Source organism: Myotis nattereri, assembly GCF_964212035.1.
Source record: "Myotis nattereri genome assembly, chromosome: 15".
Lineage (NCBI taxonomy): Eukaryota > Metazoa > Chordata > Mammalia > Chiroptera > Vespertilionidae > Myotis > Myotis nattereri.
Window position 1 is genome coordinate 20794784 of NC_138090.1, and position 25941 is coordinate 20820724.

General features: G+C 44.5%; 1 protein-coding gene across 1 annotated transcript in view; it reads left to right on the plus strand.

Annotated features, from left to right (window-relative positions):
- The first annotated feature begins 3672 nt into the window (after nt 1-3672).
- The window catches only part of VAT1L (vesicle amine transport 1 like), a 146292-nt gene continuing 124023 nt past the window's right edge, over nt 3673-25941 (plus strand). Inside the window, exon 1 of the mRNA XM_081108518.1 lies at nt 3673-4020. Within this exon, the coding sequence (XP_080964644.1) occupies nt 3794-4020 (227 nt within the window). The 5' untranslated portion in view covers nt 3673-3793. The remainder of the gene's footprint in view (nt 4021-25941) is intronic.

Consider the following 25941-nt stretch of genomic DNA (forward strand, 5'->3'; position numbering starts at 1 on the left):
AACCAAGGCAAGGGATCTTGGTGGGACAGAAACATGAGAAGGCCAACAAAAGAGCAGAGAACATCAAAAATACCGTGGAATATTATCAATCAGGAGACGAGCTGACTTGGCCCATCCAAATAAACATGCATGGAAGATGTTAAGAGCATCAATTTGGAGTTGGTTTTGTATCTATCTTACTACAATCCCTGTGTTCCCTTTTTTTAAAAAAAATATATTTTATTGATTTTTTTACAGAGAGGAAGGGAGAGAGATAGTCAGAAACATCAATGGGCTGCCTCCTGCACGCCCCCTACTGGGATGTGCCCGCAACCAAGGTACATGCCCTTGACCAGGATTGAACCTGGGACCTTTCAGTCCGAAGGCCGATGCTTTATCCACTGAGCCAAACCGGTTTCGGCCCCTGTGTTCCTTTGAGCATGAAAATTCACCATGTGAAGGCTCACTTTCCTCTTCTGAAAAGTGGAAATAACAACGCTTACCCAATAAGGTTATTCTAAAAATCAAATTACAAAACATACCTAAAGTGTCTAGAACAGCAGATACCCCCAAAACAATATCATATATCACATGTTATCACTGCTGACCCCATATCCCCTGGAACTCATTATTACCTATATAGACAGATAATGGCTTCCTACTGAGAGGACCTGCAGTTCTCTGCCTGGGGATTTTCTTTTAATATTTTTATTGATTTCAGAGAGAAAGGGAGAGGGAAAGAGAGACAGAAACATCAATGATGAGAGATAAGCATTGATTTGGCTGCCTCCTGCACGCCCCCAACTTGGGATCGAGCCTACAACCCAGGCATGTGTGGAACCATGACCTCCTGGTTCATAGGTTGTCTCTCAACCACTGAGTTACTCTGGCGGGGCATGGCTGGGGATTTTCTCATCCCAGGTACATGGGGTGGGAAGAAAGTGCCAGGGAGTTAACACTTCCAAACAGACCTTAGCCAATCATGCAGAAAATTTAGTGATAAATACCCATTTCCTCATTCCTTGTGCAGGACAGCTCTGTGGCTTGTTCCACTCTGCCTCTCATGGGTCTCCTGTGGGTTTGATCCCCATTTGTCCTTGCGGGAACCTGCTCATTAGTGCACCTGCACTGGCTTCTGTCACTTCCCTGTCTCACTGTCTTACTTCCTGGTGGGAGCTTCCTGGGATTACCTCCAAAATAAGTCTCTGGCACTCAAAATCTTGATCAGGATAAAGTCCAATCTAACACAATACTCAACAGGCTTAATAATTTGGACACTTGGGTTTACAGGAAAATGTTCAATTCGCTAACCAAGTCTTGTCTACTCAGCTTCCTTTCAACCCCTTCTCTTCCATCCCACAGCCACTGCCTCCACTGAGGCTCTTCTTATTTATTTTTTCTGCACCACACTCTCTGATTGACCTCCATGCTTCCAGTACCTCTACTGTCTAATCCATCACCCACTTACTACCAAAGTTATCATCCTAAAATACAGTTCTGCTAATGCCAGTCCCTTGCTGTTGTTTTTTAAGACTTCAGTGGTGCTCATTGCCTCCATGATTATGTTATATCCTATATAATAAAAGGGTAATATGCAAATTGACCAAACAGTGGAATGACCAGTCGCTATGACACGCACTGACCACCAGGGGCAGACGCTCAATGCAGGAGCTGCCCCATGGTGGTCAGTGTGCTCAGCCACACGCCGGGCTGAAGGCTGGCGAGCGCAGCAGCAGTGGTGGGAGCCTCTCCCACCTCCCCTGCAGCGCTAAGGATGCCCCACTGCAGCTTAGGCCCGCTCCCCATGGGCCTCAGTCAGTATCCCCTGAGGGCTCCCAGACTGCTAAAGACACAGGCTGGGCTGAGGGACCCCCACCCCCCTGCAGTGCATGAATGTCGTGCACCAGGCCTCTAGTATTTATAACATGGTACGTAAAACCCTCAAAATCTGGTTCCAAACAACCTTCCCACTTCATCTCCAGTGATTGCTACACACAGACAATGCTCAGCTCACACAGAAAAAGCCAGTGTTGTGTCAAAGCCGTATTGCCTGTCACCTTTTGTTGTGTTTGAATGTACATGTGCTCTCCCCTGTCTGAAGAATCTGAAGAACTGGGCTCAACCTTTGTGGTCAGCTCAAATGCCCCCTCCTCCATGAAGACTTCTCCACATCCTGGGCAAGTCAGTGGTTTTCTACAGCATCTGTATTCACTGACTCATTTGTTCATTTAACAGGCATTTTCTGGGCATATTCTACTATAAACCAATCACGTGCAAAGTTTCAGGGAACCAGTGCGGGATAAAAGGCAGAAAATGCATGAAGATCACAGATGGGAAAAGGAAATAGACCTTATCTGGAAATCGTCTAAAAGGTTGTTACTCACTGCCATGAGTTTACCATCAGGGATGCTAACCCAACCTGGGGGTTGGAGAGCCTTCCACAAGGAATGGACACTTGAGGTGAGAGTGAAGTAGGAGATATCACCAGATGAAGGACATGCAACCTAGGTTCCAGCCTGGGGACAACCAGAGGTAGAAGGAAACACAAAACTCTTTGAGGAATAGAAGGCCAGGGTGTTTAAAGCATAGAAGCAGCAAGGGAATGGAGAGAGAAGAGGCACTTATACCATTCCTTATGAGTGTCTCTTTGTGGGCTGTGTCATCCCTGCCTCACGCTCCCAGAATGAGCTCCTCAAAAGTAAGGATCATGTGTCACTGAAAATCATACCCACCCAACACTTAGCACAATGCAAATGAACGAAATTAATGCATCCACTTGATGGATGAGAGAGCTGAGGCTCAGAAAGGTTGAATAAGTTGCCTAAGATCCCAAGGCAAGGCTGGCAGAGGCTGCACAGTAACTAGAATACGCACCTACCATTCCTCAAGTATGTTTCTTATAAACTGGCACAAAGCAACCCCCCTACTTTTCATCTTGAAAACTCAAGTTTTTCTGGGCGTTCTTTTTCAAAGGGCTCTATAACAAAAAATAAAGCATAAAGCCAGTTCCTGGTGTGTGTGTGTGTGTGTGTGTGTGTGTGTGTGTGTGTGTGTGTGTAGGGAGAGGGGGAAATGAGAGAGTGAGAGGGAGGGAGAGCACAGGACGCTTTTTATAATGGCCCGAAATGATGCGGGGTGGGGTGGGGTGGGCGTGTGTGTGTGAGAATAAGACGCTCTTAGTGATGCTGAGTGAACAACACCATCCTCACTGACCCTGGATGTCCTGAGCGAAACCACTCTGGGTTTGGACTCTTCACCTGGGTGAGCGGGATCTCTTGCCTCCCGCTTCCCGAACCTCTCTGCACTTCCAGCCGGGACCGGTGGTGTGGGAAACAGCCCGATTTCCCGTCTCTCCTGCAGGTCCGTGGGAGAGGAGGCAACCTCATCGCGGGAGGCATCCTCCAGGCCCAGACATTCATCTCTGTCCATTTCAAGGCCCCGAGCCTGAGCCGTATATAACCAAGTACTGCGCCTACCACGAAGGGCACGGTGGCTTTTCTGCGTGTTTTATTCACGAACCTTGAGAAAAATCTGGCTCTGGGGCTGCGATCAAGATCGTGATTTGAGACTGCTTCCGAAATTGGAGCTGAGGCTTCGTTTGGCAGGAAAGAGAGGAGGTGAGCGGGTGTGGGCGCAGCTCTTGTGAGGATTACGGCGGAGGCTGTGGACCACGGCGCCGCTCGCTGGGGCTGCAGCCATTGCACAACGAGCACCCCACATTCAACAGGAGGGACCGCGGGAGCGGACCTCTGAGCCCCCGCAGCCGCCGCAGCCCGCGCCCCCGCGCCCCCGCGCCCCCAGTGCCCCCCGCACCATGGCCAAGGAAGGCGTGGAAAAGGCGGAAGAGACGGAGCAAATGATCGAGAAGGAGACAGGCAAGGAGCCTGCGGAGGGCGGCGGCGGCTCGCACCGACTCGGGGACACCCAGGAGATGCGCGCTGTGGTGCTCTCCGGCTTCGGGGGGCTCAACAAGCTGCGAGTCTCCAGGAAGGCCATGCCCGAGCCGCAGGACGGCGAGCTCAAGATCCGCGTCAAAGCCTGGTCCAGTATCCGCGCCTTTCTCGCTTTCTCTCTGTGCGCGCTCGGCGCTCCCGGGAGGCGGTGGCGGAGCCTGGTGGGGCCGGGGCCGGGGGACTCTGCCGCGGGCGCCCCACTCCGTGCCCTGACCCTGGTCTCAGAGCCTCTTTGCGGCCCGCCGCTGATGCTGGGGAGGGTGCTGAGAGGTGGCCCTTCTCCTCCCCAAGCCAGATCCAGGGGTGACCAGGGGAGACCGCGAGCTCCCGGGAGGGGACGCGAGGGTGGATGGTGGCATCCGGCACTCTGGGTCTTTCGCTGCGGGGGAAGCAGCCAGGATAGAGGGTTTGATGGTAACGTGGTTAAAAAAATGACAGTAACCGACGGCTTTCTGTGCACCAGCCAGCGTTTTTAAGTTTTATGTGAGCATTCGCATTTAATACTTCCTGGGACCCAGTGAGTTAGTTGTCTTCAGCATCTCCCTTTACAGGTGCGGAAACCAGGGCTCAGAGAGAGTGATTTGCTCAAGATCATCCTGTGGCGCTAAGTGCCACGGCCAGGGTTTGGTCATTGATCTTTGTCATCTCTATGTGACCTGCTGATGGGCTGGGGCATGTGTCCTTCCTCCTGCCCCTGCACACTTCCCTCCTTGTGGCCTGGGATGGGAAAAGGAATTGGGCTAGGCTAGGGGAAAGGAACTAGGAAGCCAGAGTTAGGTACCAAGCCACTAGGCTTGGTGGTGGTGGTGGCAGCGGCGGCGGTGTGTGTGTGTGGGGGGATGGGGGGAGGGATTCAAGCCTGCAGCCTAAACCTCCCTCTTCCCCCACTAGCATCTCTGCCTGTCTCTGAAAGTGGAAAATCCCAAACCTGATTAATCTTCCCCGAACTCCCGCTCCTGTCTCGGATGGACTCATCAATCTGAGTGACCTTGTCTTCCCCACCCCTCCTGGGGGAACTTCCTCGGAACCACACCGATGCCAAGTGGTGTGTTTAAGACTCTCTGGCTGCTGTCACTATAGGATCATTCCCCTGCAGTTCTGGGGGGAGGGCTCACCTGGAGTGTTTCCTGGACCCAACTGAGTTCCGTATGCAGCAGCCTGGGAAGCTCCTCAGGGGAACTTGCTGTTAGCACTGTCAGATGGCCTATCCCTTCCCATCTATATATTTTCAATCCCACAACAGACACTGATTCTTAACACAGCGGTCAGCTTAATGGTTCCCAGAACCTGGGACCATATCTAAGGCAAAAAAAAAAAAAAAGAGAGAGAGAAGAAAAAGGCAAAGGCAAAGGAGGTGCCCCTGCCTTGCTACTTTGAGAGCAGGTGCAGGTTTCATTTGCCAGACTGGAAGGCAGCTGGTGAGAGAAGCAGGGACTGGTCTCTGGCTGGCTCTGCATATATGTAGCTGGTCATGCTTGACTCTGAACGGGACTCTTGGGCTGGGCCTCTCCCTGGGTAATTCAGAGCAAGGAAAGGGGCTTCTGCACACTGGGACTCCTATAGAGTTCTATTTTGTTAACTCTTGACTGGGCCAAACTGATTGATCCCTGAAGGCAGAGCTTATGTCTGACCTTTTCACAGATAAATCCCCAATGCGAGGCATAGTACATCCTAAATAAATTATCGATGAATGAATGGATCGAGAAAAAAAATGCTTGGAGGGGGATTGTTGCATCATTACTTTTCTTTACTTGCTGATGGAAGAATGTCTGCCTAGTAAGATTAAAATCATGTATATTGATAATTCACCTTCCATTGCTACCAATCAAAAATATTGTGTGTGTGTGTGTGTGTGTTTGTATGTGTGTACATAGGTGTAATTTATGACTCTCCATCCAAATTGAGGTTGGGTTCTAGGAATCTGAGTACGTATCCAGGGAGTGAAAATGTCAAAGCTACTCTTTGAAGAAAAGGCTATCATCTATAGTGTCAATAGGTCTGGGTTCTCTAGCCTTATGCTAAGTGCATAAATGCTGACAGGCGCTGAAGCATTCTGAGATAATAAATGTCAAGATGAAAGCTAGGAGATTGATTTTTCAAAGCTAGATACACAATCCTGTTCTTCATTAGAGCTGTATGCATGTGTACACACACACACACACACACACACACACACACACACACGGCAACCACTGCAGATCCTTCACCCCAGTTGCTCAAAAAGCCAGCCAGGGCTGGGGGGCATTTGGAATGGAGTATTGCAAAGGCCCCAGATTCATTCCCATTTCACCAAGCTGGAAGCAGAGTTCATCTGTTTTGCAAGGGGGGATGGGAATAGGTTTGTGAAGATTGCCTGCTGGGCCCTTCCTCCTCCACTGGGCTGGGATTGGCTGGCCAAAGATGCCCATTGATTGTAAGTTTAGCCTTGAGAGCCAGGATGACTCATTCTGTATTTTTATGAATCAGTGGATGGCCTCCTGGATGAAGGTCCCCCTTTTATCTCCTATTTTTAATGGATAAGCGTTATGCCTCTGAATAAAGCATAATTCATCTGAACTAGTGTTAAGACCAGGTATTCAGAATGAAGGTCCAAGTTGGTTTCTGTATAAATTTGATGGGAATGAAAGAGAAGGGGCGGGGGGAATACATATTATATCTCATTTACACCCTCTCACTTAGGGCCCTCTGAGATAGGTATTCATGGTAGAGCAAATTGGGGCTTGGAGATGTTGGGTAATTTGCCAAAACACATCACACAGACAGTAGAGTTAGGATTTGAATCCTGGTCTGTCTCTCCTTAAAACTCTGTTGTTTTCCTTTTATTCTATTTTGTCTCTCTCCATGGTAAAGCCACAAGAAATGTGATTTACTTCTCCAGACCTCTGGCATGTAAGCTTGCTTTCCCTCTTTCTGTGAATATAGCTCTTTTGATCTTTTTATGTCTGGCTTAAGGGAATGCTCTGTGGCTGTTTCCAGAGTAAAATGGCTTTTCCTCTAAAGTAGAGACATGATGGTCAAATACAGCTCAAAAAGAACCAACTCAAGGAGGGATAGGAGAGTTTTCTTTCTAAATTGTTACAAGAACATTAGCTCTGATGGGGAACTCATTTTATCAACCATTCATTGAACAAGCTACATGGCAAGTGATTTAAGCAGCTAAACTGAAGAAGCACGATGCCTTTGGAGAAAGATGGGCCTGGATGGAAGGCAAAGCCCCACCACTTTCTATCTGTGGACCAATCTCTTAACTTCTCTGAGCTTTCCATGCCTCAACCGCAAAATGGGGATAATAAGATGAACTTCATGGTGTTGAGAGGATCAGATGCAGGAAAGAGACTGGCCCACAGTTGGCACTAAATGAACCGTAGCTACTGTTGTGGCTGTTGTCATTTTTATTGCCATAGCTATGTGTATATGACACGGTTCTTGGTGCCTTGATAACTTGGAGGCTATCATTTTAATCATGTATATAATTAGGCACTAACATGTCACATCTGCTTAGTGATTATGAGTAAGACCTTCCTAGACACGAGTCCCAGCTCTGCCACTTGCTAATGGGGTGTCTTAGGTCTGGTCCCTGGAAGCAGAACCTGAGACTGGGATGTTTTTTTAAGTGGCTGATTGAGGGTGCTTGCAGGAGAATGGGAGCAAGAGGAGCAGGGCAGGGCAGGGAAAGAAGCTACGTAAGGATTTAGTTTCAGCTGGATCCCATCAGGAGTTCCAGAGCATGACTTGTACCACAGAGCTAATCTGACCTAGAAACAACGGGAGAAGCATTCTGTACCCCTACACTGCTCGTCCTTCCCACTTTCTTCAGTTAGTTTTGGACTGTGGGCTACTTCCTGAGTTAGGGCATGTAACCTTTCAAGCAGAGGTGGCTTCTGTTTGACTGAGGGCAGTCCCCCTTGGAAGTGGGGAGGCAGGGAAAGGGACTGCTCTGAGGAATCAACCAGCACTCCCAGCAGGTGGTAGATGGGTGCACTGCCTAGTAAAAGGGATGGGGTGAAGCACACTACACTACCCGCTACACTGATGGTTAACCTTGAACATGTTGCTTACTCCTCTAAACTTGAGTTTTCTATAAAATGGAGATAAACATAGCACCTGCCTTCATAGTGTTGTAATGGAGTCTAAATGAGATACTATGCATAATGATCTTTCTGATGATGCCTGGCAAATAGCAAGTGGTCAATAAATGATAGCGATTAATATTTAAACTATTATTTTTGGTTTCCATAGACACCGTCTATAGTTTATCATTCACACTGGGACTCTTTTGAAAGGGGCATTAAAATAATTGTTCTGGGACTACAGGAGCATGGTCCCTCCTAACTGATAAGGATCGGATTGATGCCTTTGCTGTGAGCAGTCTTGTCACAGCAGAGCTTCTCTGGGGAAGGAGCTAGTAGAATCTGGGGCGGAGGGTCCCAGGTGGGGCTTCAGGAATGTTTTTAAGTGGCCATTAACAAGCCTTGTCTGGTTTGTGGCTCAAATTGGCTTGTGGTGGAAAGGCACTAATGGATTGGGGACGTTTATTTTCCCAGACTGATTTACAGCAAGAGGCTTCATGAAACTGCTGGAATGAGACCAATGGGATGAAAAATGGTTTCAGCCAGTCATGGCTCCATTGGTTGATCTGAAAATGGGCTGAGGGCAGGCCACTCTAGAGGAAAGCCAACAGATGGATGGGATCCTATATATCATGAGGGTAAATTATATTAGAGATATGAGAAAGAACTAACATTTATCGAACCCTTGTTATGAGCCAGGAACTGAGTTGCCTGTAATATACTCTTTGTTTCATTTTATCCTAATGGCGACTCAACAAGATCGGTATTGCTATCTCCATTTTAAAGATGAGGAACTGCCATTCAGAGGCATGTCAAGATCACTCACTGGTAAGTGGAAGAGTGGCATGATCATCCAAGTTCTGCCTTGTTCCTGGATGCTTTACATTTGGGAGTTGGAAAATCAGAGAGATAGTGACAAAGGGAGGGGAGAGAGAGAGAGAGAGAGAGAGAGAGAGAGAGAGAGAGAGAGAGAGACACCAAGAACTCAGATAGACAGACAAAGACTGGAATCAGGAATACAGAGAGAGAAGTGTAAACTAATAAGACTCAAAATTGTACAGTGCCATCTTGCCTCCACCCTCCAAATGAAATGTGTTTCGCCTGGCCAGCTAGGCTCAGTGGGTGAGCCTATGAGCCAGGAGGTCATGATTTGATTCCCCGTCAGGGCATATGCCCGAGTTGTGGGCTTGATCCCCAGTGTGGGGTGTGAAAGAGGCAGCCGATCAATGATTCTCTCTCATCATTGATGTTTCTTTCTCTCTCTCCCTCTCCCTCCCTCGCTGAAGTCAATAAATTTTTTAAAAAAGAAAACAATTAAAAAAAATATGTTTCTGCATCACACCCACTTCCCCTCCCTCCATTTCTGAGGCATGGGATGTTCTTGGGACTCATCAAGGATCAAGTTGCCATGCCTGCTGACCCAGAATACCCATGCTCATTACACCCAGTCACCACTCCTGAGACCCACTCGAGGCATTCGAGTCCTTCCTCTGACCCCTTTGCCTCAATTGGGCTATTGCTACACTGGCAACCTGAGCACAGGAAAACCCCAAACAACAGAGCATTAAACTGTCACTGATAGGTCAGTCCAAGGAAATGAAGCCAATATGATCTTCCCTGTGTTTATGAAATAAACAAATGGAGTGCGTGAGGTTAAGTGGCACAGATGTTTGTAAAACTGAGAAATTGCTTGGAGTGTGTCTAATACCCAAGCCAGGAGCCACCCTGGCACAGACATTGGAAGAAAGTGTTCTGAATCATTCTGTGTTGGATGGAGATGTCAGGATTTGACAGGAAAGGATGACTTTGCTGAGTCACACTGAGCCCCATTTGGTGATGGGAAGATGGAGATGCTACCTCAGGGTTCTTTCTTTTTCATTGAAGTTTGCATGCTCCCTTTAACTCTGTCCTCACTGGTGAGGGCTGGGAATGGTCACAATGTCTGTTCTCCAGTCAATAAAGGGATGGATTTCTTGTCTCCCTGCAATTCAAAGACGAAAGGAAGCCCAGAATCAGTGATTCTTCTATTTCATCAAAAAGGAAAGTATAGAACATCTGACACAGAGTAGGTTCCCATAAACATCAGCCTGATCTTCATTATCAGGCATTAGATGGAAACCAAGGGCAGGTGGTTCATGATGGGCAAAGGGAATGATGACTGATGATCATGCTCACTCTACCCGCCACTTGCAGCATCTTTGCAGGGACAGAGCTAATATTCTTGCCCATTTTTCATCTGACTCCCTCAACCCCATGAGCGTATTATCCTTCCTTCCTAAAAGAGGACATTGGGATTCAGAGATGAGAGCAAGTAGTGAGAAGCTTCAACAGATCTGACTGCAGGCTCACTCTACCTCACCATGCCTGTGTGATCACAAGCAAAGAACACTTTCGACTTGTCTGTATCATCACCTTGGTAATAATGTCCCCTTTTTGGCATTGTTTTTTTATTTTATTTTAATTTTTTAAATTAATTTCAGAGAGGAAGGGAGAGGGAGAAAGAGATAAAAAACAATGATGAGAGAGAATCATTAATTGGCTGCCTCTGGCACCCCCCACCCCCTCACTGGGGATGGAGCCCTCAACTGGGGCATGTGCCCTTGATTGGAAAAGAACCTGGGACCCTTAAGTCCACAGGCCGACTCTCTACCCAGTGAGCCAAACCAGCAAGGGCATGGCTGGTTTGGCTCACTGGATAGAGAGTTGGCCTGTGGACTGAAGGGTCTGTGAAAGTCCTGACTGAAGACTAGCTGAGAGTCCATGAAAGTCCTGACTGTTCCTTGCACACTGTACTGTAGGTGCTCAATAAAGGTTATTTTCCTTCCTAAGTCACTTGAGCTGTAAAAGACAGAATGAGGACTTGATGCCATCCACATAGTCGTTGTCCTCCCACCAAACTGCATAGGGTGCTGGCTTTTGAATTGCATTCCCAGGTTTGGGAATGAATTTGAACTGATCTATTGCTATCATCACACCAGCTGCCTGCATACCCACCAATGAGTGGCAGCAGAGGTTTCTTTGATACCTGGGTGTCCATACATAGTCCAGCCTCTGGGCTTTGGTTCACTCTCATTCAAAGGAACCAAAAATCATGACTTTTTGGCACATCACTGACATTCAACACTGACAACAGAGCTCACCCAGGCATGGGAAAATAGCACCTCATGACCCCAAGTTCCTGGCACTTCTCATTCTTAATAGGGATCTTTTATGGCATCTTGGCATTTGTCATAGAAGAAAAAGTTCAATCTGAAACAAGAAGAGACTCTTCATAAGAAAGGGCAGCAGGCATGTAATTTCAAATTAGTTTGATTCCTATGTGTGTGATCTCACACAGAAAACTGGCTGGAGTCATGGTATTAAAATGAGTAAATTTAATGTCTAAAGGCTCAGGAGACAAAAATAGATATTCCAGTCAAAGGGGCTATTTCATCACTGAATTGATATTTTCTTGATGAAAGCATGCAGTGAGCTTCTGACTTCAATTTCCTTCTGTGAGTGACTCTTGACCCTCTAGCCAAGCCTCATCCCCACCATTGGTCTGGAGTCATGAACCCCCTTGGCAAGTAAAAGCATTGGGTCCACTTCCTCCTGACTTCTCTAAACAGATGTAGTCCCCAGAGCGTAGTGCAAGATAATTCTCTTCTGTGAAAGGAATGATAATGATTTTTTTTTTTGAACAAGACTATACACCCAAACTAGATTCAAATCTTGGCTCTGATAATATTAGCAATTATTAATTATACCCATACTCTGTGGATATAATAATGACTATGGGGCACAGTTTGTGTGTGTGTGACTATAAAATATAATGTATCTTAAGTAATTAGCAATGATGTTGGCACATTTAATATTTGTTGAATGAATGAAGATCTCTGTCACGTAGTATGTGACGAATATATATTGATGGTGGAGAGAAGATGCAAAGAAATAGGACATTAGAAAATTCCTCTCTACTTCATAAAGTTTTCTCTTCAGACCCCATTTATCTCCCCCAAAGGGTATAAGACCTTAGCATCAAGAGACCCAGACATGGCCAGATGGCTCAGTTGGTTGGAGCATTGTCTTGTACATCACAAACATACAGGAGGCAACTGATCTATATTTCTCTCTCACATTGATGTCTCTCTCTTTCTCTCTCTCTCCTCCCTCTTCCTCTCTCACTAAAAATGTTAATAAAAACATATCCTCCGGTGAGGACTAAAAAAAAAAAAAAGAGAAGTGGCCCAGATCGAATGTCCTACTATACCATGATATAAGCAAGAAGATCCAGATGAATTCCTGAAAAAACAGAAGAGGAAAAAAAACCCCAAATGCATTGTGCTCCTACTGTGTGCCAGAAACTGGGCCAAGCTTAGAGATATTTAAACAGAAGACCAATCGCTTCTGTCCTGACTTATTTTTTCTTTATTTTGGCCTTCCACGATGCACTTGTTGCTGGAATTCTTGGCTCTCCTCTTTCTTTTCCTTCCATCTTTTTTTCTCTTTTCTCTCCTTGCAAGTAAGCCTCAGGCGCCCCTACTGCAATGAGCTTCCTTCTTGGCACTAGAAAAGGTGGTGGCGTTTAGGTCCAGCTGCCTGGTGCAGGTGTAGCAAGACCCAGTGCAAAGAGAATTTTTTTCTTCCAGTTTTCATATATCAAGGCAGGAATCTGATTGGCCCTTTGTGAATCACATACCAGCCTCCTGATCTCTTTTTCTCTGGCCCAAGGGAATGAGGTGCTGTGATTGGACATGTGTGTCTCATGCCCTCCTACCCTGACCTAGAATGAGGCATCATGATTAATAGTCCCACCAGGAAAGCATGGTGTGTGTGTATGTGTGTGTGTGTGTGTGTGTGTGTGTGTGTGTTGTGTTGGGGTAGGGGTAGATACTCCAAAAGGAAAGGAGGACAGTTACCAGAAGACAATAGTAAGAAACACACAGGACTGATGAAAAATGGTAACCATCATGGGGGATAAGGGTATGTCTTATTCACCAGAGAAAGTGAAGAATCAGAGAGGGGACGGGAGAAGACATCTCCATTCTCTACCCTGGGACCTTAATTTTTCAGCACAATGTTATTGAATAATACTAAATAACATGTATGATATTTTCAACTTTGAGGTCCGTCATTTTTTCCAGTTGCAGAGGGTAGTTATAGCACCCTGGGAAGGGGTAGAAAATGCCTCGCACTATTGATAGAAAAAAATGCTCATTCTCTCATACCTTTAGATGAAAGCCGTAACGGGTGTTTTTTTAATCCTGTTGATTGAATGTATTGGGGTGACAGTGGTTAACAAGATTATATAGGTTTCATGTGCACAGTTCTACAACACATCATCTGTACACTGTGTTGTGTGTTCACCACCCCAAGTCAAGTTTCCATCCATCACCATTTATCCCCCCTGTATCCTCCTCCAATCTTGGAAATTCCAGAAAAATTCTCTGTTATCATTTAACTGATGAACGCCAAGCCTGGTGCTTGGTTAACAGCAGGCACTCAATAAATTTTTGGAGAATGGGTGAATGTGTTACTGACATTTCCCAAAACTTTAGCTGTACATTTCTGCAGAAGTTGCCATTTCACTTGTAAATATGGCTTTCTTAATACAAACAGTGGCCATTCTAAGCCAGTGTGGCTTCAAGCTTCCCTCTGTCATCTCAGCTTCCTCCGAGAAGAGGCCTAAATCTCTCCAGCATGCTCCGTTTTCAGGGAGATTTACTTTACACGGTCTGTTCTCTTGAATCTCCAAGTTCATCTCTAATAACTACTTTCCCTGGGCTGGGAAATGTAGGTTTCTGACTTCTCAAGATGCTCTGTAATTTTCTCCTTATTGACATCGGCTCCATGGAGTGCTGGAGGCCAGGGCTCCTGAAGAGCACCCACTGTAGGGCCTCTGATGATTGTTATTCCAAGGGCACTTGCTTGTATACCTGGGAACTCCAGAGCCCACCAGTTGGATATGAGAGCAATGCTTACCTAAAAACATACTGTGCTAATCGTTTTGCAGTATATGAATATATCAAATCATTATGTTGTACACTTGAACCTAATGCAATGTCAATTATATCTTAAGCAAACTTGAAAATAAATGCTTCAAACTCTTGGAGGGAGAACAATTTTAAAACAAGCCGTATGTCCATGACTCTGTCCCTACCTTTCTGTGTAGGTATCAGGACCCCCACCCTTCAATATCTCCCAATAGTTGCAGGGGTTTCCCAGGGGCTATTGCATGAGCGCTCCGAAGAGTTCTCCTGGTTCCCATTGATTCTGGCCCTCTCCTGTTGCCTGTTCTGCTCCTCCTACCGGACACTGAAGCCATGAATGACTTACCCATTTCCTCTCCACTCCATGTTGGCCCTCTGCTTGGGCTCTGGTGCCCTTTCCACCCAACACAGATTGCAAAGCAATGTATATTTAATAGGCCTCCTTCTTAGGCTAATCAAATTAATAATAATGAAAGTCTTGGCATTAATTATTTATCATCATTATTATCATAATAACCTTTATCGAGTACTCTCTGTGTGCCACAAGTACTGAGATAGGTGTTTTAGGGGAATTTCTATGATACCAACCTTTTACAGCTAAAGAAACAGGATCAAAGAGGTGAGGGAGCTTGTTAAAGACCACAAACTAATAAGGCAGGGAGCTGTGATATGACCCAGGGTTTGTCTCTCCTCTCCAGAGTCCACATCTTCCCTCACTGTACACCCACCTTTTACTGCTCTGCCCTAGACACAGCCCCTGGAGCTGACGGGTGAACTGAGTCATGGCAACTTCACACCCAGAGTCAAGCCTTCCTCTTGTTTTGCCACAGGCTTCTTCATCCAGGCATATATTCTCCACCTCACACTTAGGATGCGTTTTGGGTTTTTCCTTTCCCTAAGAAGGCTTACCTGCTCTTCATGCAAATAGACGTATATGATGGGGCAGCCCCACTGGCGGAGACAATCCAAATTCTACAGTGAACTCTGATGAGGCTTTCCAGCTGCACTCTACATAGCCCCCTGCCCTTCCTCCCAACACAGACACACTCGCTCCTTTAAATAGACTATCCATCAAGTTACAGACATCCTTTAAAAAAAAAAAACAAGATCCCTTGTCTAAGATTAGAAAGAATTGCTTTTCACTTATCTATGCCACATCTAGTTCAATCAGCTAATGAGATGCTATTAAACCTGCAGTTCCTATGATTCATCTGAGTGACTTTGTGATTGGATCCTCTTTATCCTCCTGGCTAAACTTGCTAAAATTGTTCTGATCAGGGACCTTGTAATAAACTCTGACTCAACGTTTGGCAGCCAGGACCGGAACCAGGGGTGTGGAACGTGGCTAGCAACGTGCCCACCTTCCCGAAATGGTGCCTTCAGGTTTATCTGCCTTCAGATCCTGAGAACCTTCTCTGTCTGACCGCAGAGGAGACGGCCTATGCCTCTGGGACGGCTGCTTCATGGGAAAGAAAGCACAGGAAATTTTCACCCTCTCCTCTCCTGGGAGCCTCAACTGTCCCTGCCCTCAGCCAGCAACACTTATGAGAGACTCAACTTCTTCCTTTTGCTCTTTTAACAATTTTTTCTTTTCCTATTTCCCCCTCCTGCTTCCACCTTTTGTGACCTTGATGTAGCTGGGCCTATTTGCTCTTGAATAGAAGCCCAACTTCCAACATACTTGAAAAGCGCTGTCAAATTCGGTTCGGTCCTTTAGAAAACACAAAAGCTGGATCCATTCATGCTGCGGAGGGAGACTTCTCAAAAATACACTTTCCTTTTGCATCTCCCCAGTGCCTCCTATTACCTCCACTGTCTCCCTGTGCTCTTCTAACTCTCCCAGACTCTCAACCCCTGCCCTGCCGCCTCTTTGTACCTCTGCTCACCTTTCACAACTATTCTTTTCTCATTCAGGAGTAAATCTTTGCTCTTCCCAAAGCAGGCCTTTGCTCTTCCTTCTCCCCCTTACCACTCGCAGCATACACACAAGGCTGCCAGCCAACCATGGCTGAGATAAGTCAGCAAGAAGAAAGAAGAAAAGAGCTTGAACCACTCCTACATATGTTCCTCTTTACTCCTTTAGTGAAGGAACCATTGTTTGCAAGACTAGAATGTACTAAGCAGTGAACTCTGAACAATGGGTTTTAAAGCACTCTGCCTTGGGAGTTCCTCATAGTGTATGGCGAAGAGAGTAGGGTAGTGATTTGATGACTGCCTCTTTTGTAGGCTAATAAATGTAGATATTAGTTAACTGAAATGAAAAGTTCAGTCCCTCAGTCACACTAGTCACATTTCAAATGTTCTGTAACCATGTGTGGCTGGTGGCCGCCATGTGGGACGCACACACGTACACATTTCCATCAGTGAAGTGTTCTATTAGGCAATGCTGCCTAGTCTTAACCCCATTTTTCCTATTGAAACAACTGTTTTACTCAACGCTTTTATCAGCAGCAATGACTTACAAGATAACTGTCACGTTATAGCAAAAATAGACTGTTTCTCTATGGGAACCCTGTCCCTCTGGGTCTCCAGTAAGAAGTCAGCGTTGTCTGACACTGTCTTTCCCCGCCGTGGAGAGGTGGGGTGAGGCTGGAGAGGTTGGGGAGCAAAGGACACACCATTCCTCAGTGATACTTTCCTGTGGATGCTTCCTGCAAAGTGGGCCGACAGCTGCCCTCTCCGTGCTAACTCTGGCCCGTGCACACCGCCTGTGGGGAACTGTCGTGCTATGTAGTCATTTGTTTACCTCTGAACTCTTGGGAGGCACAGTTGTCATTGTCACAGTTGTAACATTAGTGTCACGCCCCAAACTATGGAAGGTCTGCTGAATTTAAATGGAAGTAGATCGAATGTTCTGCATAACCAATCACTGCCAGGCACCAATTTGAAGCCAATGACTTGGTCAACATCTAACATGGAGCATAGAAATTTTAACTTTTTTATGTCCCAAGGAGAGGCTAAGAATATATAAATGACTCTAGGCCAGTGATGGCGAACCTTTTGAGCTCGGCGTGTCAGCATTTTGAAAAACCCTAACTTAACTCTGGTGCCGTGTCACATATAGAAATTTTTTGATATTTGCAACCATAGTAAAAAAAAGATTTATATTTTTGATATTTATTTTATATACTTAAATGCCATTTAACAAAGAAAAATCAACCCAAACAATGAGTTGTCATAGGTTCGCCATCACTGCTCTAGGCCCCAAAATCAAGGGGGTTATCTTGGTATCAAGGAGAACCTGTTTTGGGCCCATCTGTACCATGCTTTTCAGTTTCTGTTGAAAACTGGCTGGTGATATTCAGATTCTCAATCTATTTCTTTGGCCACTTTGTTCCATGTTTGAAATACTACTGAAGGGTGTTTTGAATACTAATTCAGACGTATGATCTGAATCTATTTCCTCTCCTGGAGGGAACAAAAGAGGCTTGTACAACTAGAACTATTAGCCCTCACCATCAGCCCAGATTTCATGGATAAAGGGATCCAGGTGGGGCAATAATAAGCATTTACTTAATAAATAAAGTGGTAGGTGACACAAACAGTGACCATGTCAGAGAACTTCCAGACACTGAGGGGACCAGTATGACAACCATGGAGCAGCCAGGGTCTGAGTATTTAGAACACACTCCAACCTCGGATGGAGCACAGGTGACCTCTCTCCTGAGGTCCATCCAGGATAATTCTGGCTGTTCTCAAATGACAGATGCCATTGGGGATTTGCAAAAAAGGTGTCCTTGCTTTAGACAATGAGTAGCAGATTTGTATCAGTCTATTCTCACAGTCTTGAGATAACAAAACAGGTGTGTAAACAAACCCAAAAGGAAAAAACAGGAAAAGAGTTGGGAACAAAGTCTTTTAAGATCAATGCCTATTGCCTTAGGCATTTTCAAGTTATCAGCTGAGATGAACAAACAAAAAGGAAAACTTCAGTTCTGGGGAAATGAGGGAATAACTCAAACACCTGCCTCTCTGCCCCCACTTGGAATCAGAGGTAAACGCTCTGATGAATATAGCAGCAGCAAGACTAGAGAAGAATAAAGAAGGACACACCTTCCATGATGCTTTTGCTCAGAACAAAGCCTCACACCAAGCCCTCTCGCTCTATTACTGCTGGCAGAGGCTGCCGTGGCTGCTGGGTCATAGATGTTCACCAAACAGAGGGAATCCCAAAATCTGCCTTTGCAACTCGATGGTGTTCTCACAATGTCCAGGTCTCCTCCAGCATTCTGTGATCTCTGACTTCCAACAGATGCAAAGAAAGCCCTGAGCTAGTATTTTTCATGGGTTTCCCAAGTGATTTACCAATCCTGCATGTTTGTTTGTTTTTTAATAACAGAAAATTGTTTATAAAGCCCTATAAAAGGGTTGAGATACAACTGACATATAATATGAAAGTTTAAAGGGTAGAATGTGTTGCTTTGATACTTTTATAAATTGCAAATTGATTACCACTATAGTGTTAGCTACCACCTCCATCCCATCAGTTTCCATTTCTTTTGTGTGTGATCACGTTTAAGATCTACTCCTGCATGCATTTTGACAGTTCATCTGCCTTTACCCTTCTCTTTTTTCTTGGTTTCCATCCATCCCTTGATTATTTGATCCCTTCAATTCCTCTTTTTCCCCTTCCTCTCATTCCTTCAAGTCCCTATTTAAAGATCTCATTCTCTTCGCTGCCTTCTCAGCATTAGTGATAAGATCACCTAGACCAGTGGTTCTCAACCTTCCTAATGCCACGACCCTTTAATACAGTTCCTCATGTTGTGATGACCCCCAACCATAAAATTATTTTTGTTGCTACTTCATAACTGTGATTTTGCTACTGTTATGAATCGTCATGTAAATATCTGATATGCAGGATGTATTTTCATTGTTACAAATTGAACATAATTAAAGCATAGTGATTAATCACAAAAACAATATGTAATTATATGTGTGTTTTCCGATGGTCTTAGGCGACCCCTGTGAAAGGGTCGTTCGACCCCCAAAGGGGTCACGACCCACAGGCTGAGAACCGCTGACCTAGAACCTTTGTCGTCAGGGACTACTGTGCAAAGGAGCTCTGTAAATATTCACCATCAGTTACAACTGCTCTGTAACCACAAGGGAATGACACCCTGAAAGGGAGATCATACCACCCTTCTTGCAGTGGATACTGAGTACACCACTCAGAACAGCCTTTTAGGACCCAGCTGTTCATTCTCCCAGCTACTGGGAGTGATGGCTCCTGAGGGCTTGTGAAAGCATCTCCCCTGAAGAACTAATTGCCTTCCTTGCCCAAGGTTGCACACCCACCTCCCCACAGGCAACTCTCATCTGATGAGTAGCTGATGCAAGGGTACAAAGGTCCAGTCTTCTTGCCTTGATTCACGAAGACTTGAGGAACCATATTGGCTCTGAATTTTCTGTAGATAAATTGAGTCCATTTTACTGCTACATCAATGTTCTCCCTCTACCCAATCCAGATTTCATCACACCCAAACAGGGTGTGGTTCCCTACAGCCCTCCCTATTAGACCTTCTGCATGTAAATCTCAGTCTCAGAATCTGCTTCTCAGGGAACCTGACCTGTGACACCTTCTTTGTGTGATGATGATGGTGATAAAGGAGGTGGTGGTGATGATAATACTCTGTGTGAGGCACTCTGTCTTACATGTACTGTCACATGGAATCCACACCAATGCCCCCCCCTCGCCCCCAGGGTGAATGTGTCACTATTACATTTTTAAGATGAGAAAATTAAGAATCAAGGAAGTCAAGCAACCTACTTGAGGAGCCAGAAAGCTAAAGCTAAGAATGAAATTCGACCCTGGTGTTTGCAGAGGACCACTAGGACAATTCTTTGGGGAAGTTCTGGGGGTCGGTGTTTTGTGTTAGCACATCCTCTGATAGTTGTGTGAGCCCGCTGCCTACACTTCTATAAAACTCCTCATCACGGCTTTGCAATGGGCTTTTCTGGTCTATCTCCCCATGAGAATTTTGAGCCCCTGTTAACTTTGGATATCCAGTACCTAATCTGTGTTCAGTATACAGCAAGCGTTCAGTGTGACAGATGAGTTGAGAGGTCTGCTCTTTGCAACTGGGGAAACAGTGATGGTCTCTCAAAAGGAGAGCAAATTACAGAAGTCAAGACCAAAGGCGCCGGAGTCACATCCCTTGTGTTCACCCCTTGGCTTTGTGAATCTCCATGTGCCTCAATTTTGTGCATAATATAATTAATCTCTTAGCATCATATGGTTGTCATGAAAATTAAATATTATATCATGCTTATAGAGCACTTAACATGGTGCTTGACACATAGTAAGCTCTCCATAGATATTATCTATTACAATTACTAGCCACAGATAATTCCTTTTCTCCTGCTGGTCCATCTCAGAGAAATTAGAACGGGGTTCCTAGATATTGGCTAGCTTCCTGGGGCCCCTCACACAGTCACAGAGCCCTCTGTGAGAAATGGCTCATCTCTTCTTGGACATTCTTCATATGCACAGCTGACATGGGACTACTAAAGCAGTTTTTCTCAGTCCTAATGGCACATGAGAGTGTGTGCCTGAACTAAAGAGACTCTCAGAGTTGGGGCCAGGATGTGCACATTTAGGAAAAAATAAGAATAAAATAAACGCCATGAGGATCCAGACATGCATCCAGAAAGATAAGTGTACTACAGTAACTAGAGGTTTGGTTGGGCTGTGTCCCATGTGGTCAGCAATTACTGGTATTGGGGTGGGGGAGGGCAGTTCACTGCCATCACTTACCAAGAGTGAGGCCACATGGTCTTACTGCACACTTATTACACATAAATTCAAAGTGTCTTAGAGATAGTTCATAGAATCATAAGAGCGCATGATTCAAGGAAACTTAAAATCTGCCAGCTAATCCTGTGTTTCTAATTCCCTCCATGACATCGCATGATCTTCACAAACATCCTCAGTAACCAGAAACATGACAGCCCATTTCATACTTTCATCAGCAATTTGGACTTACATGCCAATGGCCTGATAACTACATTTTCAAAGGATACAAATCCCAGAGGAAGAGCCAAGAATGAAAGAATTTAGGATTCAGGAAAGAGCCAGGCAAATTGGAATGATGAACCTAATCTAATAAGACCACATTTAATAAGGGTACATAACATCCATTGGACTACAATAAAAAAATTCAACTGCCCTAGTGGACATGAGAGAGCTTTTCATTTTCTTATCTACTGAATAATCATCTATTAATTTTTATCTAGCCTCATTCCAAAAAGGATTTGAAGGAGCTTAAAAAGACATGATACAGCTGTGGTGGTTCTCTGTGTGGTCACCAGACCACCAGTGGCAGTATCACCTAGAAATCTGTTAGACATGCAGATTCTTGGACCTCACCTTAGACCTAATGAGTCAGGAACTCAGGGGCCCAGCAATCTGTGTTTTAACAATCCCTTCTGGAAATTCTGATGCACAGTAAAATTTGAGAACCACTGTAATAGAGTTTAAGACTTTTAAAAATGGAAACTCAAAAGCATCCATAAAGTTGAGAGGATGTTGAGTCTTAGGATAACATAGAGAATGAATGACTAAAGCCCTGAAATTTTGGGAGAGGGGCACTACAAATTTGGCTCAGAGCTTCCTAATAGCCAATGCAAAAAAGAAATAGAATCAGTACACTGTACTGGGCCTGTAAGATTCGTACAACCAATCCTTGTGCTGAGATTCAAAGAAAATTCCTGTCTTCATGAAGAAGCAAATATATATTACAACAAATGATACTCGTAACAGTATCTCTTTATTAAGCAAAACAATGAATTTCTGAAGGTTAATTTTTTGGCCATCGACCTCTTAATTAAATCAATGATGGGGCAAGACTTGAGATTTCTACTGAGTGTGAGATCAAAATATATGATGGGGCTCTATGGTCTGCATCAGTACAGAAGTAGCCTGCCTGAAGAAGGACATTTTTCTCATACTGTTTTTTGTCCAATGGCCTGTCAATGTTTGGATTTCAAAGGTCACTGCTGAAGATACCTACAACCTGAGGAAGGAAGATGGCAAGAGACCTAAAATTCTTTCATTTGAACCCCTGCCCTCAGTAGAAGAATAAAAGACAAGGAGTCCTGTATATGTCCACTTGTCTCTGCTTTGCTTAACTCCTTTAGGTGAATTTTATCTCAAACTGGAAGGTTAACAAACTACAGCTGGTCTGATCTCTGTCATCCACTTAGTGGTATCCTTTAAGAAATCATTTGTGTCTTCTTTGATATTACTATCGTCTCCAAAAGAAATGAACAGATCCCAAACCACAATGTTGGGGAAAATAACTAGCAGCCTACCATGGATAATAGAATGACAGCTTAGCAGTCAAAAATTCAAGCTCGGAAGTCATATGAAAAGGGCTTGTATCCCACATCTGGTACCTACTTGCACAAGGTACTTTATCTTCTCAGGGCCTCATCTTTATCTTGCAGAAAAGAGAGATTAAAATAGTTCATACCTTAGGCCTCACATGTAGCATCACCATCATGGGGGATGATGACTCCAGTAGACTCTAGCAGATGGACTCCACCAGAACACTAGCAGACTCCAGTAGAACACAACATGAAGACAGCTAAGCAACCCTGAGACTTTACAGTGTTGACATTCATCGTAATAGATAACAGAAAACATGGAGGCCAAGGCCAGCTTGCCTTACTTTAGCTTCTAGATAGATATAAGTATCCTAAGTTAGTGTCTTTTATGATGACCACCAAGCATCTCTCCCTCTCTATCTAGACTTTAATTTTGATATTTTAAGCAGACCCCATGGGATAAAGGACCATCAAGTGACCAGTGTGGGAGCTGGGAGGGCTTCAGAGACTCAGCCCAGATCCCACAGCTCACTCATGGCATCCCAGGAACTAGCACCCAGGAATCCTACTTCTGTTTCCTTTCATCATTTCCTCTTAGTCTTCGTGTCTCTGAATCTTGAAAGTATTGATTTCAGTAACATTTCCTTTACTTGTTGGAGATGTCATGGTGTCATGGAATATAAATGAGCAAAGAGTTTGAAAACCTTAATTCAAGCCTCAGTTCTGCCAGTTACGAATTGAGTTATCTTTGGCAAGTCAGTTTTCTTATCGGAGTCTCAATGTTCACATCTATTTAATGGGAATAATTATAGTTGCACTTCTTATCTTTCTAGGATTGTTACAAGGTTTAATGAGATGTGTGTGAGAGCACACAGTAACCTGCATTATGCTATGCAAATGTAAGTGCTATTATTTAATCCCAAATTTCCCTATATCTTCTATCATATCCCTCAACCTGTAATTTGCATTTTTCAGGTTTCCTATCTCAAACCTCTGCCTCCATTCTTTCAGGAGACTATGACTCAGTAATAATCCTTTAAGCCTAGCCTTTGACTAGGCTTTAGTCATGGGAGGAAAAAAAATAAAAGTTTTAGTTAGTAAAATTATACCAATGATAAATAGGATTACCTAGCAGAAAATTATGTCAAGCACTTTCCAGAACTACTTTTTTTTTTTTTTGCAATGATCTTAAATGTTCAAGAGCCATAAAAAAATCAGCTAAGTGTAACATCTTAATATCACCCTCTATGTGGGTCTGAGTCATCAGGTACTGTCATTTGCCAACCCTCAAAAATACCAGGTGAAAATCAGATTATTTTAGAGAATACTGGAAACCATAATTATAAGCATGTATAGCTTGATCTGCCCCTGTTTGTTTTTTTCGGTGGAGTGGAAAAGAAAAGTTTTAGATGGACCCAAGTTTAGGTCCATGGCTTCTCAATTCACTGTCTGTGTGGCCTTAGGCAAATGACTTATTATCTCTAAACAATGATATTGGTTTTATCTGAAAACACAATGAGGTCATTGGGTAAGATTTAGGGTTATTGATTGTGGTATTTGCGTTAATGTATATCTTTTGGTTTTATGAGACAGAGACCACACACATAGCCAAAACTAAGAGGTTCTATTATAAAGATGTATGCAGTAACTACAACAAAACTCTTGGAAATCAGAGAGCAGGAGGCACACCAGGGCTGGGCCTCACAATGTGTAGAGATTGGTTCCTCCCATTCTTGGTCACAACAGTGAAAACTGTAAAGCCTGACCCTGGTGAAGGCTTTTGGGTTGACTCTACTGCTCTTCAAGTTTTTTCTTTTCTTTAATTCTTCTACATACTGGGTTTTCACTTAGCTTCCCCAAAGCACAAGTCAACTAGGTCCCTCAAGCTCAATTCTATCTTTCGACATGCTTTCTGATAACAAGTTGTTCACTTGCTGCATGTTTCCCAATTCATAGTTTTTGAGCGAACATCCTGTTCCTTTATTTCATGCTAAGGAATGGTTTCGGCTTAGATTATGAATGGCCACTCCTCCAACATTGGGTCCACCACTGGTGTAATCATCTGTCAAAGAGATAAGCTACAAACGTGGCGCCTAGGGCGTGCTTCTTCAGCAAGGATGGTGGGTAAAGTTCCCACAAAGAAGTCGATGTTATGTGTAATGGCTCAGATTCTAGAATTTGCTTGAATTCTAATCCTGACTTTGACAGTTTCTGAAGATGTGACCTTCAACAAGTTACTTAAACTTGCTGAGTCTCAGGTCCCTCGTCTGAAAAACAGGTATGATAGTTCATACCTCATAGGAGTGTGGTTGAGTTATAAATAACAAAAGTAAAGCCCTGAGCACAGTTCCTGCCACAAATCATACCCTCACTAACTGCTCACTACATCCATATCAGGAGGTGGTGTGGGCGGGCACCATGAGAAGGTTGGCCTACAGAAAGGTACTCCATCAACAATTGTTCACCTCTCCTTTGTGCTGAGATAAACAACACTGATTCCTTCCCTGTTCCCCAGGATATAACTGCTTCAATTTTTTTTCCTGAAGATGGGTGGCATTCTCCATGACCCTGATGGGATCACTGCATACCCCAGTGAGCAAATAGGATGATATAGGATTTCACAGTCAATTTTAGTCCTTCTCACTGGAATTGGGTAGCTGGCTCTCAGTTCACCATCACTGTGCCCATTTAATTCTGGGTGGAGATTGAAGGCAGCCCTATTGAACAGGGTAATGAGTGTACATGATGATGCCTTCACCTGGGGGCTGGCATGTTTACCAAACTGTCAAGTAACTTCTGGCATTTCTCCATCAGGGTCTGGGGAAATCATAGATTTTCACACAAAGGAAAAACACAGTGTGCTGAGATGGAGTGTTTGATTTGGGACATAGAAATTCTTTTTAAGTTATGTTTATTTGGTGGTGTCAGGAAATGGGCTATTTCACAGAAATGAAGCTTATAGACAGGTGAAAGTTTCCCATTTCAGTTCTGAAACTACTTTTAACCCATGTTTAATAGAGTCTTACTAAATTGTATTACATACTTCTGCCTTCTTAAAAGAGGTTGCAAATTTCAAGGCTAGTGTTTATTGAATACTTACTATGTATGTGGCACCACATTTACCTGGTTAACTCTCATTAATTTTCCCATAACCCTGTGAAATAGGTATTACCATAACCTCCATTTTACAGAAGAGGACATTGAGGCTTAGAGAGGTTAAGTAACTTACCCAAGGTTACACAGATAGAAGGTGATGGAGTTGGGATTTGTGCCCAGGACTCCCCAAGCCCTTTAGAAACTGGCCATGTTATTGGAGAACACTTTGGTTACTACGTGATCCTAATGGCTATTAACGTCAAAAGTTTGACCTTTGGAAATCCACACACACATTTCAGAAATATGTCCATTTCTCTGAGCATCCCTTGGCCACTTTTCAAAAGTAGTTTGCAAACTGGCAGCACAGACTTTTGAATATTCAGGAATATTCCTTCATTCAGCAGATGTTCCTTGAGTACCCACTATGTTACTGTGCCAGGCATCCTGGAGGCAAAGGAATAGGAGGCACACAGCTGCTTTCAAGGAGGGCACACACTAGAGGCACTCCAGTGGGACAACATGGGAAACTTGCCTGCTTTGTGAGCA